Source organism: Ixodes scapularis, unplaced genomic scaffold (assembly GCF_016920785.2).
Source record: "Ixodes scapularis isolate PalLabHiFi unplaced genomic scaffold, ASM1692078v2 PGA_scaffold1__304_contigs__length_218370807, whole genome shotgun sequence".
Taxonomy (NCBI): domain Eukaryota; kingdom Metazoa; phylum Arthropoda; class Arachnida; order Ixodida; family Ixodidae; genus Ixodes; species Ixodes scapularis.
In genome coordinates, this window is record NW_024609846.1 from 151,437,479 (window position 1) to 151,455,238 (window position 17,760).

Below are 17,760 nucleotides of genomic sequence, written 5' to 3' on the forward strand. Positions count from 1 at the left end.
AAGGTACACTGAAATCGTACTTTAGGCGCCGTAATCTGCTCGGCTGGGCCAAGCGGGGCCAAGGGACTGCGGCATCGCCCCCTGCTGCGATTGTTCAACGGTGCCGAGCGGACCAATCGCAACAGGCAGTGATTTCCTTGTCCCCACGTTCCGCTTGGTCCCGCCGTGTAGACAAGGGTCCCAGGTGCACTCTTCCTACCCTCAATGTCTCCCGTTTGGACGGGCCAATCACCTCATCCCTGAGTCGGGTCGCATCTTGACTGTCCATGCGATGTTAACGTTCAGAAATAAACAACCCGGTGTGCCTTCTGTACAGCCCACCCCGTATACATATTCGTATACCGGAAAGTGAGAAAACCGTACACAATACAAAATACTCGTGGAAATGGAGCGTGCTGGTTAAGTTACGGTGTTTGTGGAGACTAACATAGAGGACGAAAACAGGACGACACGTTTTTCCAACTGGCAGCATACATTTATTTTGACGCCCGTCACCGAACGCGACAGTCACCGCGCGGAGTTGGAAGGGTTGAGGAGGACAGAGAAGGAAGGGAGGGTGGGGGTGGAGAGAGGATGGAGATGGAGGGAAAGAGAAACATGTTTTTAGCCGGCAGCGCACGCCGAAGTCAAAAAAGGGGGGGGGGGGGGGTAATAAGGGAAGTGACCTTGAGGAGGGAAGGGCGACCCTACTTCAAAGGCGCCTACGTTTGTCGCAACTCCGGACGCAGAAAGGAAACGTCGGCGTCGGAGAGACAAAGCGATGGGGACCCGATGTTTTGCGGTGAATGGCGCATAGCGAAGGCTTCGATAATCTCGCGGCCGTATCTTGACCTGTGTGTGCCCACTGTCGTGGTGGCCGGAAACTCTGGTTCGCAGGAGGGGCACGAACCGACGTGCTGGGCAATTGGGTGCAGGGAATGGAGGGATGGGTTGGAAGCCGCCTGCTGTACCTCGTTGGCGTGCTCCCTTAGGCGGTCGTTTAGACATCGGCCTGTCTGGCCGATGTATTGCGCGCCGCACCCGAGCGGGATCGAGTAGACGCTGGCCTGTCTGCAAGGAACGAACTTGGTGGCGTGTTTTTTGGAGCACGGCTTTGGGGCGGTTGGGTTGTTGACCTTCCTGCAGAGCGAGGAGAGCCTGAGGCGACATGAAAAGAACACCTGCGTGTCATGTCGGAGTGCTAACGATTTGATTCTGTGGGAGACGTTGTGCACGTATGGAATGCACGCGAAGCGGGATGCGCGTGGCCTGCTCTTAGGTTGTGTGCCGGAGGCCTGGGCTATCATAATGCGTTTTAATCGGGTCTCAAGTAAGTCTTTTGGGTAGCCCGCTTTGACGAGGCGGGTGAGCTGTAGGGAGCAGCTCGTCGAGATTAAGTGAGAGCATGACTTGGATCGGGATGAGGTTAGGAGGTTATGAACGATTCCGCTTTTGACGTTTTTTGAATGGTTGCTGTGGAAGGGAAGCACTGGTTTGCAAGATCTTTGCTGGAAGGACCAGCAAATGCCGGAATCCTTGGGGTGAAGGCGAAGATCCAAGAACTGTAGTCCGTTCTGTGTGGGGGCCTCGCTGGTAAATTTTAGACCGAACGAATTATCTGAGAATATCTGCTCAATATTTTTAGGATCTGAGGTGGCTTGGTGAACGATGAGGTAGTCATCCACATATCGGAAGACGGAAGTGCCCTGGGCGAGAGTTGTGAGGGCCTCGGAAACCCGCCTATCGACGAAGAACAAGTAGATCTCACTCAAGATGGGGGCGAGGCACGAGCCGATGCAAACCCCTGTCTTCTGGGCGTAGATTCTTCCCTCGTGCTCCACTAGGGTTGAGCGTAGGTAGAGGTCGATGAGGTCCAGAAACCCCGACACGGAGATCCCCGCTGAGTTCTGGAACCTGACCGCGCCGTGGAGGTGTATGGCCTCGCTGATGAAACAGAGCATGGTGGGGATATCTAGGCTATAATACATGTCGACTATATCAAGTGAGAAAACGGCGACGGTGCTCTGGGCGGAATGGAGTTCCTCTAGGGGCTTTATCAAGGCTGAGGAGTTGTCAATGCGGAAGGGGTGAGGGAGATCAAGGACTGAGAGTTGCTTTTGTAGAAACAAGGCCAAGGGTCTCTGCCAGCAGCCTTTTTCAGAGATAATGCTGCGGAGTGGAATGTCTGGTTTATGGGTTTTGGCCGAGAAAAAGATAGAAAGGTATTGCTGAGAAGGCAGGCTGATTAAGCTCTTAAGAGAGGGAAGGTTCAGAGAGTCGCAGAGGGCTTTGGCCTCGGATCGAAGTGCGCCAGAAGGCCGGGCCCTGAGGGGCCTGAAATTCTTACATAGGGCGGCCGACGTCTTCTGGTCCAGCTGGTCCCTGTCAAGGACCACGAAGATTCCCTCCTTGTCTGCCTCGAGGAGCCTAAGGTCCGCCTGGCGGAACTCCTCGATGACCGTTCGGGCCATGTTCCCAGTGGTGGATCCGCCTCCGTGGAAGCGGACGGTCCTGGAGCCGGCGCTGACAAAATCCTGGCGGTTGGCCTCCGGGATCTTCGAGGCCACCTCGTGCACCGCTGCCAGGTTGTCGACCCTTGAAACCGGAAGCTCCGGAGCGAACTTCGGTCCTTGTGACAGGAAGGCCTCGGTGGCCTGCGAGAGCTTGACTTTCGAGATGTTAATGGGTGGTTCGAGCTGCAGCTTGGGGTGTTGTGCCATCCTGGTCTTCAGGCCCCGGAGGAACTGAACCCAGGACATCTCCAGGAGGTGAGCCGCCGACTCCCTGAGGAACCGGTAAGGGGGCTGGGAAGCGAAGCCGACCCCCAGGTGCTTTGACATGGTGGTGGGGAGCAGAGCCTGCATGAGGCGAACTTCCGATGACACCTCCTCTCGCGCGATCTGGGTGATCTTGTAGTGGGCAGGCCAGCTGCTTGACTGAAATCCGAAGACGCCTCTGATGTCCTCGTGGAACAGTTTCTTGCGGAGACACAGGCCCAAAACCCTGAGCCGCAGCTGAAGATGAGTCATTTTGGAGATAAATAGGGAGGCTTGGAAAAATCCTTCAGGGACAAACACCGACGGGACTGGTCGACTCGCTGATGGACGGGACATGACAAAGCTCACTTTTGTAAACACTCGTGGAAATGGAGCGTGCTGGTTAAGTTACGGTGTTTGTGGAGACTAACATAGAGGACGAAAACAGGACGACACGTTTCTCCAACTGGCAGCATACATTTATTTTGACGCCCGTCACCGAACGCGACAGTCACCGCGCGGAGTTGGAAGGGTTGAGGAGGACAGAGAAGGAAGGGAGGGTGGGGGTGGAGAGAGGATGGAGATGGAGGGAAAGAGAAACATGTTTTTAGCCGGCAGCGCACGCCGAAGTCAAAAAAGGGGGGGGGGGGTAATAAGGGAAGTGACCTTGAGGAGGGAAGGGCGACCCTACTTCAAAGGCGCCTACGTTTGTCGCAACTCCGGACGCAGAAAGGAAACGTCGGCGTCGGAGAGACAAAGCGATGGGGACCCGATGTTTTGCGGTGAATGGCGCATAGCGAAGGCTTCGATAATCTCGCGGCCGTATCTTGACCTGTGTGTGCCCACTGTCGTGGTGGCCGGAAACTCTGGTTCGCAGGAGGGGCACGAACCGACGTGCTGGGCAATTGGGTGCAGGGAATGGAGGGATGGGTTGGAAGCCGCCTGCTGTACCTCGTTGGCGTGCTCCCTTAGGCGGTCGTTTAGACATCGGCCTGTCTGGCCGATGTATTGCGCGCCGCACCCGAGCGGGATCGAGTAGACGCTGGCCTGTCTGCAAGGAACGAACTTGGTGGCGTGTTTTTTGGAGCACGGCTTTGGGGCGGTTGGGTTGTTGACCTTCCTGCAGAGCGAGGAGAGCCTGAGGCGACATGAAAAGAACACCTGCGTGTCATGTCGGAGTGCTAACGATTTGATTCTGTGGGAGACGTTGTGCACGTATGGAATGCACGCGAAGCGGGATGCGCGTGGCCTGCTCTTAGGTTGTGTGCCGGAGGCCTGGGCTATCATAATGCGTTTTAATCGGGTCTCAAGTAAGTCTTTTGGGTAGCCCGCTTTGACGAGGCGGGTGAGCTGTAGGGAGCAGCTCGTCGAGATTAAGTGAGAGCATGACTTGGATCGGGATGAGGTTAGGAGGTTATGAACGATTCCGCTTTTGACGTTTTTTGAATGGTTGCTGTGGAAGGGAAGCACTGGTTTGCAAGATCTTTGCTGGAAGGACCAGCAAATGCCGGAATCCTTGGGGTGAAGGCGAAGATCCAAGAACTGTAGTCCGTTCTGTGTGGGGGCCTCGCTGGTAAATTTTAGACCGAACGAATTATCTGAGAATATCTGCTCAATATTTTTAGGATCTGAGGTGGCTTGGTGAACGATGAGGTAGTCATCCACATATCGGAAGACGGAAGTGCCCTGGGCGAGAGTTGTGAGGGCCTCGGAAACCCGCCTATCGACGAAGAACAAGTAGATCTCACTCAAGATGGGGGCGAGGCACGAGCCGATGCAAACCCCTGTCTTCTGGGCGTAGATTCTTCCCTCGTGCTCCACTAGGGTTGAGCGTAGGTAGAGGTCGATGAGGTCCAGAAACCCCGACACGGAGATCCCCGCTGAGTTCTGGAACCTGACCGCGCCGTGGAGGTGTATGGCCTCGCTGATGAAACAGAGCATGGTGGGGATATCTAGGCTATAATACATGTCGACTATATCAAGTGAGAAAACGGCGACGGTGCTCTGGGCGGAATGGAGTTCCTCTAGGGGCTTTATCAAGGCTGAGGAGTTGTCAATGCGGAAGGGGTGAGGGAGATCAAGGACTGAGAGTTGCTTTTGTAGAAACAAGGCCAAGGGTCTCTGCCAGCAGCCTTTTTCAGAGATAATGCTGCGGAGTGGAATGTCTGGTTTATGGGTTTTGGCCGAGAAAAAGATAGAAAGGTATTGCTGAGAAGGCAGGCTGATTAAGCTCTTAAGAGAGGGAAGGTTCAGAGAGTCGCAGAGGGCTTTGGCCTCGGATCGAAGTGCGCCAGAAGGCCGGGCCCTGAGGGGCCTGAAATTCTTACATAGGGCGGCCGACGTCTTCTGGTCCAGCTGGTCCCTGTCAAGGACCACGAAGATTCCCTCCTTGTCTGCCTCGAGGAGCCTAAGGTCCGCCTGGCGGAACTCCTCGATGACCGTTCGGGCCATGTTCCCAGTGGTGGATCCGCCTCCGTGGAAGCGGACGGTCCTGGAGCCGGCGCTGACAAAATCCTGGCGGTTGGCCTCCGGGATCTTCGAGGCCACCTCGTGCACCGCTGCCAGGTTGTCGACCCTTGAAACCGGAAGCTCCGGAGCGAACTTCGGTCCTTGTGACAGGAAGGCCTCGGTGGCCTGCGAGAGCTTGACTTTCGAGATGTTAATGGGTGGTTCGAGCTGCAGCTTGGGGTGTTGTGCCATCCTGGTCTTCAGGCCCCGGAGGAACTGAACCCAGGACATCTCCAGGAGGTGAGCCGCCGACTCCCTGAGGAACCGGTAAGGGGGCTGGGAAGCGAAGCCGACCCCCAGGTGCTTTGACATGGTGGTGGGGAGCAGAGCCTGCATGAGGCGAACTTCCGATGACACCTCCTCTCGCGCGATCTGGGTGATCTTGTAGTGGGCAGGCCAGCTGCTTGACTGAAATCCGAAGACGCCTCTGATGTCCTCGTGGAACAGTTTCTTGCGGAGACACAGGCCCAAAACCCTGAGCCGCAGCTGAAGATGAGTCATTTTGGAGATAAATAGGGAGGCTTGGAAAAATCCTTCAGGGACAAACACCGACGGGACTGGTCGACTCGCTGATGGACGGGACATGACAAAGCTCACTTTTGTAAACACTCGTGGAAATGGAGCGTGCTGGTTAAGTTACGGTGTTTGTGGAGACTAACATAGAGGACGAAAACAGGACGACACGTTTCTCCAACTGGCAGCATACATTTATTTTGACGCCCGTCACCGAACGCGACAGTCACCGCGCGGAGTTGGAAGGGTTGAGGAGGACAGAGAAGGAAGGGAGGGTGGGGGTGGAGAGAGGATGGAGATGGAGGGAAAGAGAAACATGTTTTTAGCCGGCAGCGCACGCCGAAGTCAAAAAAGGGGGGGGGGGGGTAATAAGGGAAGTGACCTTGAGGAGGGAAGGGCGACCCTACTTCAAAGGCGCCTACGTTTGTCGCAACTCCGGACGCAGAAAGGAAACGTCGGCGTCGGAGAGACAAAGCGATGGGGACCCGATGTTTTGCGGTGAATGGCGCATAGCGAAGGCTTCGATAATCTCGCGGCCGTATCTTGACCTGTGTGTGCCCACTGTCGTGGTGGCCGGAAACTCTGGTTCGCAGGAGGGGCACGAACCGACGTGCTGGGCAATTGGGTGCAGGGAATGGAGGGATGGGTTGGAAGCCGCCTGCTGTACCTCGTTGGCGTGCTCCCTTAGGCGGTCGTTTAGACATCGGCCTGTCTGGCCGATGTATTGCGCGCCGCACCCGAGCGGGATCGAGTAGACGCTGGCCTGTCTGCAAGGAACGAACTTGGTGGCGTGTTTTTTGGAGCACGGCTTTGGGGCGGTTGGGTTGTTGACCTTCCTGCAGAGCGAGGAGAGCCTGAGGCGACATGAAAAGAACACCTGCGTGTCATGTCGGAGTGCTAACGATTTGATTCTGTGGGAGACGTTGTGCACGTATGGAATGCACGCGAAGCGGGATGCGCGTGGCCTGCTCTTAGGTTGTGTGCCGGAGGCCTGGGCTATCATAATGCGTTTTAATCGGGTCTCAAGTAAGTCTTTTGGGTAGCCCGCTTTGACGAGGCGGGTGAGCTGTAGGGAGCAGCTCGTCGAGATTAAGTGAGAGCATGACTTGGATCGGGATGAGGTTAGGAGGTTATGAACGATTCCGCTTTTGACGGTTTTTGAATGGTTGCTGTGGAAGGGAAGCACTGGTTTGCAAGATCTTTGCTGGAAGGACCAGCAAATGCCGGAATCCTTGGGGTGAAGGCGAAGATCCAAGAACTGTAGTCCGTTCTGTGTGGGGGCCTCGCTGGTAAATTTTAGACCGAACGAATTATCTGAGAATATCTGCTCAATATTTTTAGGATCTGAGGTGGCTTGGTGAACGATGAGGTAGTCATCCACATATCGGAAGACGGAAGTGCCCTGGGCGAGAGTTGTGAGGGCCTCGGAAACCCGCCTATCGACGAAGAACAAGTAGATCTCACTCAAGATGGGGGCGAGGCACGAGCCGATGCAAACCCCTGTCTTCTGGGCGTAGATTCTTCCCTCGTGCTCCACTAGGGTTGAGCGTAGGTAGAGGTCGATGAGGTCCAGAAACCCCGACACGGAGATCCCCGCTGAGTTCTGGAACCTGACCGCGCCGTGGAGGTGTATGGCCTCGCTGATGAAACAGAGCATGGTGGGGATATCTAGGCTATAATACATGTCGACTATATCAAGTGAGAAAACGGCGACGGTGCTCTGGGCGGAATGGAGTTCCTCTAGGGGCTTTATCAAGGCTGAGGAGTTGTCAATGCGGAAGGGGTGAGGGAGATCAAGGACTGAGAGTTGCTTTTGTAGAAACAAGGCCAAGGGTCTCTGCCAGCAGCCTTTTTCAGAGATAATGCTGCGGAGTGGAATGTCTGGTTTATGGGTTTTGGCCGAGAAAAAGATAGAAAGGTATTGCTGAGAAGGCAGGCTGATTAAGCTCTTAAGAGAGGGAAGGTTCAGAGAGTCGCAGAGGGCTTTGGCCTCGGATCGAAGTGCGCCAGAAGGCCGGGCCCTGAGGGGCCTGAAATTCTTACATAGGGCGGCCGACGTCTTCTGGTCCAGCTGGTCCCTGTCAAGGACCACGAAGATTCCCTCCTTGTCTGCCTCGAGGAGCCTAAGGTCCGCCTGGCGGAACTCCTCGATGACCGTTCGGGCCATGTTCCCAGTGGTGGATCCGCCTCCGTGGAAGCGGACGGTCCTGGAGCCGGCACTGACAAAATCCTGGCGGTTGGCCTCCGGGATCTTCGAGGCCACCTCGTGCACCGCTGCCAGGTTGTCGACCCTTGAAACCGGAAGCTCCGGAGCGAACTTCGGTCCTTGTGACAGGAAGGCCTCGGTGGCCTGCGAGAGCTTGACTTTCGAGATGTTAATGGGTGGTTCGAGCTGCAGCTTGGGGTGTTGTGCCATCCTGGTCTTCAGGCCCCGGAGGAACTGAACCCAGGACATCTCCAGGAGGTGAGCCGCCGACTCCCTGAGGAACCGGTAAGGGGGCTGGGAAGCGAAGCCGACCCCCAGGTGCTTTGACATGGTGGTGGGGAGCAGAGCCTGCATGAGGCGAACTTCCGATGACACCTCCTCTCGCGCGATCTGGGTGATCTTGTAGTGGGCAGGCCAGCTGCTTGACTGAAATCCGAAGACGCCTCTGATGTCCTCGTGGAACAGTTTCTTGCGGAGACACAGGCCCAAAACCCTGAGCCGCAGCTGAAGATGAGTCATTTTGGAGATAAATAGGGAGGCTTGGAAAAATCCTTCAGGGACAAACACCGACGGGACTGGTCGACTCGCTGATGGACGGGACATGACAAAGCTCACTTTTGTAAACACTCGTGGAAATGGAGCGTGCTGGTTAAGTTACGGTGTTTGTGGAGACTAACATAGAGGACGAAAACAGGACGACACGTTTCTCCAACTGGCAGCATACATTTATTTTTTTTATTATTTTATACAAAATAACGCTGGAAATATACCTTTATGATGAAACAGTAAAGAAGTGAGTGCGCGTGCAAAAATCTGATGCACACGAAGATAACTTTCTGTCGTTAAGCGGTAAAAGCTGCGGGCGCCCATGCACCTAACGTATAATTTTTTTTTAGTACGGCTCTGAGAAAGCTGCTGCAGCGAGCGTGTGTTTGCATTTATCATTTCATATGCACGACCTCGAGGCAGTAGCGTTGACAGCGCTGTACACCAAAGGTGAAACGGAGTATAGTTCACTTATACTCTCAATTCAGATCGGATCTAGCTATGCACGCGCACCTTTCACTTCAAAACTGCAGCAGGCGCCTGTAAGTAGGACTGGGTATACGGCTTGCGATTATGAATGCTTGGCACTCGTGCCACAAGCTCCCCAAAAGTAGATAAAAGCGTTTTGAAGTAATCTCAAGAAGCGTTGTAGAAAGCAACGAGCTCGCGCTTGCAGCTTTTCCGCTCTGTCAAGGCGAGAACCAGATTGAAATCGCAACGATGACTAAAACTCTTTGATGGCATACCTCTGGTGACAGCATTACTGTATTTTGCATCGACATTTAAAGCTTCAGTTTTAGATATCTTCACCACGTTAAAAGTTCCAAACTGCCACATAAATTTGTCCATACAACGCGAACAGGCAAAGAGAAACGGTCACAATGAAAATAAATTTAAAGAGTAGAACTTTATTAAAATATTATACGGGTACGTACAGTCCCCGGCGATATGAAAGACCCACTGGGAGCGCGTGGCCGAGGCGGTGGCTGGCGGGGGCGCTGCGAGCGCTCCGGGCAATTCCATTCTGCTTCGAGGTGAGCACGCTCACTCGGGGCTCAGCACAAACTAATAAGCGCGCGCTTTAGCTGAGCCCCGAGGGGAGGACGCTCACTCGGGGCTCAGCACAAACTGATAAGCGCGCGCCCCGAGTGAGCCTCCTCCCCTCGAAGCAGAACGGTTGTTGTTGTTGAAAACTTTATTGAACCAAACAATAGACCGAAGTCTAGTTTACGGGTTCGAAGGGTTGGGGGTATGGGACTGTCTCATGCATAGGCGTTTCTTCCACTTGTATTCGATCTTCTGCGCCCTGGAGATGACTTCCAGTTGCGTGCCGATGTCTTCGGCGGCCAGCAAGGTTTCCCATACCGGGAGGCCATCTTCTATCCGGAGGGTGGCAGGTAGCGGGTTTGCAAGGCATTCCCAGTACACGTGCCGCCAGGTTCCTTCTTCCTGGTTGCCGCAGTCTTCACACTTGCCACTACAGAGGTCTGGCCAGGACCTCTTTAGTATGTGGGGAGTGTTTCGAAGTTGGAGTCTTCTCCAGGCACTTTTTTGGAGTCGGTTGAGCTTCTTGTGTGGAGCTGCCAACGTCTGTCTTCGTAGCCGGAGTCTCTCGAGGATTTCACCATAATTTGCAGGCCCCATTGTGTTTGTCGAGGCGCTGTAGTTATGGTCCCCATGTGTCGTGGGGAGGCCCATTCTGCCAGTGGTATGGAGATGAAGACCGCGTACCACCAGCATGTGGGCCGTTTCGTTTCCTGTGTGCCCGGAGTGTCCGGGCACCCAGGTTAACGTATGGTTTGCTTCTTTGCTGATCTGGGCTCTGGCGTAGAGCTTGTATGCTGCTAGTCCAACTCTTCCCAAACTTGTATTGGTGATGGCTTTCTTGGAGTCGCTTCTGACGATGGCGTACATTTCTCCTCTCCTTGCTGCTAGTACTCTCGCAAGGGCGATGGCTGCTTTATCGGCTTCCTCTATCGACTTGGCACTGATTGTGGCCATTGAATCTTTTCTCGCATTGTGTACTGCTATTACAAATTTTCCTGGCCTGCTGGATAGGGTCGAGCATCGGCGTGGAAGATTTGCACCTTTCCTTCGTGCAGCTTGTTCAGAGCTTTGGCTGTAGCTAGCCTTCGTCCTGAGTTGTGCGCCGAACTCATATTCTTCGGAAGGGGAATACTCCGTACAGTGTCAGTCCATTCTTGTCGTATAGAGTGTTTCTCCTGCATTTCCTGGTCCGTTAGCAAAACACCTATGTCCTGTAGGACCCGCCTTCCAGTTCGGGTTTCTGATAGTCGCTGGATTTGCACCTGTCTTTGTGCCTTTCTCATTTCATCGAAAGTGTTGTGTATCCCCATTTGATCGAGGCCGTCGTTGGATGTTTTCTGACTAATCCCCAACGCTGCCTTGAAAGATCTTCTTATAATGACATCTAGGGAGCCTTCCTCTGCCTTCTTTAAGTTCATGTAGGGTGCAGCGTACATTATTCTACTTAATGTGAAGGCGTGCACTAGCCTACACGTTCCACTTTCTTTGAGTCCGTAACTTCTTTTGGATGTGCGCCTTATGAGTCGCGCGACATTATCCGCCTGCTTCCTTAATTTAGTGAGCGCTTCTCTGTTTCGATCCTCGATAGATACTATCATCCCCCAAATCTTTACTTGATCCGCTCGTGGAATGTCCATCCTCTGTAGTTTGATGTAGAAATCTTCGTTCTCCCTTAACTTGCGATTCTTTGATGTCCGCACTAGTAGCACTGATTTACCGGTGGCACATTCGAGTCCAGCCTCTTTCGCTTCTTGTCGTACAATCTTTATGCCAGCGTTTATAACGTTGTTTCTAGACGGTGACGGCAGAGCAGTCCAGAGTGTTATATCATCGGCGTACACTGCATGTTTGAGTCCTTCAACTTCTTGAAGTTTCCTTGACAAGGGGATCATTGTCAAATTAAAGAGTAGCGGCGATATTACCGATCTCTGGGGTGTTCCTCTTCCTTTGTTGACTTCTAATTCGTTGGTTAGCTCTCCTTCTAGTTGTATTTTGGCCGTCCTGTTATGTAAGAAATCCTTGATGTAGTTGAATGTTCTCTCGCCCAGGTTGAGTGCAGACACTTGTCGTAGGATTGCGACGTGAGAGACTCGATCAAAGGCCTTTCTAAGGTTGAGTGCAGCTAGTGCTGTCCATTTCTGCTTGGGTACACCTTCCTTGAGTTGGAGAAGCACATCTTGCGTAGATAGCTGCTTTCTAAATCCAAACATGTGCTCCGTGAATAGGTTGTGTTCTTCCATGTACTCTTGAATCCTTGTTTGCATGATGCGTTCTAGTACCTTACAACGCACGAGGTGAGTGAGATTGGTCTTAGATTGTCGATGGTCAGAGGCTTGCCGGGCTTGGGGATGAAACACACCGTCGCGTGTTCGAAGGCCTTTGGAATGACCCCTGATGTCCAGATTTCGTTAAAGTAATTAGTGAGGCACCGCACTGAATTGTCGTCCAGGTTCTTTAGCATTCTGTTGTTGACTTTGTCTTCTCCAGGGGCAGAGAAAACCTTGAGTTTAGCTAGTGCCCGTCTTATTTCGTGTTCCTTGATTGGAGCGTCTAATAACGGGTTGCTGTTTCCTGAGTAGCTTACGTCATTTGCCCCTGCTTCCGGTGGAGCGTCTAGGTATCTGGCGTAAAGGTCGGCAATGAGGTCTTCCGTGTTTCCCACATAATCTCGCATTAACTTGATAAGAAGTTTTTGCGTTTCCGGCTTGGTGTTTTCCGGGGCCAGTATCTTGCGAAACGGGCTCTTCGTGTGGAGCATGTTCTGCGCTTCATCGCATACTTGCTGCCATTTCTGGTGGTTTAGCTGTTTGGCATAGTCTTCACTGTCTTTGTATAACCTTGACGCTCTTTTCCTCAGCTTGCTGTAGCGTTTACCAGTGCTCTTCCATCTGTTGTATAAAGAATAATACGCTTCTAACATATTTCCGAGTCCGGAGTCGATGGTTTCGGCTTGCGTGGGGTTTTCGACCTGCCTCGTTGCGTCCGCCGCGTCTTCTACAACTGTGGCGCTCCATTCCTCGATGCTTGTGAAGACTCTGTTTTCGCGCTCTTGTCGGAACTTGTCCCAGTCTACGCAGGGTTGTATTCTTGCCTTGCGTGGAGCGTAGCCCGGAAGCGTAGCCTGAACTTCAATGATATAGTGAACTGCCCGGAGCGCTCGCAGCGCCCCCGCCAGCCACCGCCTCGGCCACGCGCTCCCAGTGGGTCTTTTATATCGCCGGAGACTGTACAGAGAACATCTGCGCGAAGTCGAAATGAAGTCTGATAGAAAAGTACATTAGCTTCATTCGAAGGGAGCGACAATGCTGCTTGGTGGACGGGAGCAGACAAGCCTTAAGCTCGATGTAAATAATAAATCTTAGGTTTTGAAGCCGGAAAAACACTCCGAAGCGCGCTTGTTTTCTTACCGGAAGGCTTTTGCTAAGTGGGTGTGCTCACAATAAAACTGATCAAACTCCAACGGCGAAATTTGCTATCCAGTTCACGACATGGAAATGGAACAAGAAGGGTAATCGGGTAGAAAAGGAAACCTGAAAAAACGCGCTTGACGACACAACGTAACCCCCACGCCGCACCAACCAAACGACTGGCACACAAAGTGTCATTGCAATATGCTTTTTTGTTATTGATAGGCTCTAACTTTATTTAAACCCTATTGAAAATTCCATCAAGATACGTAATTTCGGACACTGACTGCCAGTCAGCAGCCTTGGTGGAACGATGGTCCATCAGATGACGTCTGACTGCGACTGCCAAGGGAATTTCATCAACAAGGGCAGCATTTATATAAGAGTAAAGCTATATGCACTCATAAATATCGCCAAATGCCTCGATAAAACAAAATGTTCGAGAAAAAGAAAAAAAACAAAAAAACAGGACCACCGCGGATCGAACCCGCTACCACTTGCGTACATATCGGATACCTTAACCCCTACGCTACGCCACCAGTTAGGAAACTAGATTTGACCATTCATTTTATACGAGATGCTTCGGCTGCAAATGCAGTTAAAGGAGAACCAGCAGAAATATTCTTCCGCCTGGCGGAAAGTCCTCCTCGCCCTCTTTCTTCCTTGTATTGTAGTACGGCGAGGAGAGGGGAAAGGTCCCCTTTTGCGCCGGCTTCTTCTGAGAGGATAAGCCGAGAAAATCCCCATTCTGAGCGACGGGCGATGGGTGCGGCAGCAGCGACCTCGTGAGTTAGAGGTAGCTTCAGCTCCTATCGCGTAAAGCGCGATCCAAACCAACGCTTCTTTTTGCGCCTGTAGGTCGTGCGGCTGCGGATGTGACGCATTTCGTGGCGTTTTTGCTGTTTCCGGGCGCGCTTTCTGAGTCAGAACCGTGCGCTTTGGTTAGGACGGGCGAAACTTCGGGCGAGCGCACAAGCAAAGTGCAACTGCGACAGACTGGCCGGCCAGACGGCGAGAGAAAGAGAGAGAGAGAGAGATCGCGTTGTCATGTTGGAAGAGAATAAAAGGGGGGGAGGAGAGGGCAGCCAGACGGCGAGAAACGCGGAGCCGGAACTAGCTTGCCCTCCACCGATTGGCCGGGACACATGAGCGCCCTATACGTCACCGCGCGTTTTTGTGCGCGTTGAGAAAGAAGTTGAAATCAACCAACTTTTTTGTGCGCGCCCGGAAGGAGCGAAGAAGTGGCGCGACGTCACGAAAATACGTCACATCCGCAGCCGCACGACCTACAGGCGCAAAAAGAAGCGTTGGTTTGGATCACGCTTAATCTGCCCCATTTTTTGGCGCTGACCAAGCCTAGCTCCTCGGGTGTCGGTTTTACGGAGCTGCAAGGCTGCGCCCGCGCAGTCACCGAATTGCCACTTTCGAAGGTCTTTAGTTTAGCCCGTGGCAAAGTAAACGCATACTTGAGAGCTTCGATGCATCCCCGCACCCATTGAAGGAACGTTTCATAGATATTTTCGGTTGATCAAGGAGCTCAAAACACATGCGCGAGAAGTGGTGACTTGAATATGTAAGGATGACTCACATCTTCACAAAACATTCCATCTTCAAGAAAAAACGGCTTATCACGCTCAAACCTGCCTCAAATTGGGATCGATGGAAAAGAAAACGGTGTACCAGGCGCGGGCATCTTCTAGAAGGTCTCTGTTTTCTAGGAGCGAGCACAAATTATTGAAGAACTTTAGCAGACTGTGTTTTCAGGCCACGCTACATTTAGCGGGAGCTCGCGCTGCCACTTCGATGCATTCTCTGAAGCGCGCGTCTGAAGTGGCAGTGGGCCTTTGAAAACGATTTACTAAAATGCCCTGTTGTGTGCCTAACTCGCAGAACATGATGGCCAGCAAAATGTATGAAATTCATATTTACAGATTCCCAACAAGCGCCTGAGGTGAGAGGGCATCAAGGGTGGATGTCAATTTTAGAAAGTTTCAGTGGGTCGCTTTTAGCCACTTAGATAACCATATACGGTCCGTACCCCACAACGAAATGTAAGCTAGACTCGCTGTTTACATTCTTCATCGAGTGTGGCTATGGAGCGAAAAGACAATATTAAAACCCTTTTTGACGAGTCTAGCGTGTCGTGTTATGGTTCAACGTTGCTTGTATCGGTACCATAGCACGGTCCGCCACTTCGAAGTATCTGCGGTGTCTCAAAGAAACTAAGGCAAAAGCAGACAATTTTTTTTAACGTGACACAGAATTGTATTTAACATTGTAAAAAAACTTTTAGGTACCCTACACTACGCAGTCAGCACAAACTATCACCGGTGTTTCCCACCTTTGTTTTTGTTAGAAGAGAACGATGTTCAGGAAACTGTTAATGCGAGTACCCAACCTAAGCGGTAGATTTTAGTGCGAGTCGATACATTGCTGGGGGAAATAGCAAAAGGCGCCGATGTCGTGTTTGCGCTAACAGTGTCGCGTAATGTACGCATACCGCTGCACAATCAACGCTAACATAGTAAATCAGTAAATTTAGTGGCCCCCCAAAAAGGTGTGTTATTTTGTTTTATTTTTATGTTTGAAAAGTTGTTATTTTTAAACAAGCAATTCGGTAAAGAGTGCTTCCGTTGGGCACCAACTTACGAGGCATCAATTTGTTCTTATACACTAAATTCTGCATGGCCCTTGCGTAAAAATGTCAATATTGTGTTTCGTGCTAGCTGTGTCACGCACAGTAAGAAAACAAGTTCATTGCTCGAACATTTAAACAAGGCCTTTCTTACGCTTTCTTACGCCAAATTGACGTTTTGTGAGTACGCTCTATTACTGGTGGTTCATAAAATAATCTACGTTGTTTATTTAGAGGAAGGAAGTGGTGGTGAGGGGAGGGGGAATTGAATACAAAAGACGACTCAGGGAACCTTGAACTTTGTAAATATTTCGCTCAACCTATAATCTTCAGTTAATTAAATCACTTTTGCTTTGTCTGTTTTAGAACTTGTTAACAGTCGCGCAAAAGGCCAAGATGAGCGAAAAGTCAGATGCCCCTGTTTATTTGAGCAAGAAGCTTATTTCTGCGAGATAGAACTGAAAAAGCGTACGTGTGTAACCGTAGCAATCTCCGACCAAGCCTGAACCTCACTTTTTCGCCATTTCATCGAAAGCCGTTTCACCGAATGAACGGACACTTCATCGAACGCCGTTTCATCGAACGCAGTTTTATCGAATCGCCAAGGGCCGTTTCATCGAATTTCTCAGTTATGGCTCTGTACCGAGTTTTGGGGCATAACAGTGCTTTATAGATGTTTCACCTTGCATTTGTTAAGACTAAGGTAGTCACTTGAGAAATTGTTTTGAAGGTGGTGTCAAATTACTAAAAATAAAAGCAATTGGCATAAAAAGAAATAAAAACAATTGGGTATGCGACTTACTGAAAAGCCTTACTCATGTACATACATGGCTGAAACCACGACGCTGCAAATAAAGGACAGACACTTAAAACACTTTTAAGCGTCTGTGCTTTCTGTTTTTGCCTCATTTTTAATTGTTTCATGTGACATGGAGAGGGGTCATTGTTTCATGGAGGCTTTCTTCTCGAAGCAGGATATGTTCACGATGGAACTTATCTCGCCACTGCACCCGGTGATATAAAAGCAGAAACAAAAGAGAAAAAAAAAGAGAGAATGAGATGAAGTTGTGTATAAAAATTAAAGTAAATTCCAAAGTATTACAGACTGTAACATTGTGCGATGAAAAGGCGTTCGATGAAACGGCTTCTATGAAACGGCGTTCGATGAAACGGCTTCGATGAAACGGAATTCGATGAAACGGCATCCGATGAAACGGCGTTCGGTGAAATGTCCGGACGCACTTGTAGTGGTACGCGTGCATTACGTGGCACTTTTAGCCCGAACGCGATATCGGCGCTTTTTACTATTTCTGCCCAGCAACATGTATTGTCTAGCACTGAGCTCTGCCACTTAGGTTCGATAGTTGCATTGACAGTTTTCTAAATATCATTTATTTCTAAAAAAACAAAATCAGAAAGACCGGCAATAGTTTGTCCGTGCTAACTAAAATGTGTTTGCACAGACAAATTACAAACGGGTTTTATGTTAAAAAAAGGCTACAGTTGATTTTTTATTTTTTATTTTTAATGCCTCAGAAATACTTTAAAGTGGCAGCACGTGCGATAGCGCCGATTTAAGCAACGTTGAACTATAACATCAGACGCTTCGATAGCCGCACTCGATCAAGAATGCTCACAGAAAGGTTATAGCTTATAAATGGTTGTAGGGTGCGGTTATCCAAGAGCTAAAGACGATCCACTAGAACTTTTTAGTATCGACACACATCATAGCTGCCTTCTCACCTCATGTGGTTGCTGGGATGCGTAAATATAAATGTCACATACATTCGTTGGCCATCATATAGTGTGAGTTACGCACACAATGTTTGTGCTCGCTGCTAGAAAACAGAGACCTCCTAGAAGATGCACGCGCCTGGTACATCGTTCTCTTCTCCATCGATCCCAATTTGAGGCAGGTTTGAGCGTGATAAGCCGTTTTTTTTTTTCAAGATGGAACGTTTTGTGAAGATGTGAGTCATCCTTACATATTCAAGTCACCACTTCTCGCGCATGTGTTTTGAGCTCCTTGATCAACCGAAAATATCTATGAAACGTTCCTTCAATGGGTGCGGGGATGCATCGCAGCTCTCAAGTATGCGTTTACTTTGCCACGGGCTAAACTAAAGACCTTCGACAGCGGAAATTCGGTGACTGCGCGGGCGC

At 51.0% G+C, this 17,760-nt stretch overlaps 1 protein-coding gene across 1 annotated transcript; it reads right to left on the bottom strand.

Annotated features, from left to right (window-relative positions):
* Positions 1 to 640: 640 nt before the first annotated feature.
* LOC120843914 lies at positions 641 to 3,092 on the bottom strand. The gene has a single exon (XM_040215387.2). The coding sequence runs from the start codon at positions 3,090 to 3,092 to the stop codon at positions 702 to 704; it is 2,391 nt and encodes a 796-aa protein (XP_040071321.1). The 3' UTR covers positions 641 to 701.
* Positions 3,093 to 17,760: the final 14,668 nt, after the last annotated feature.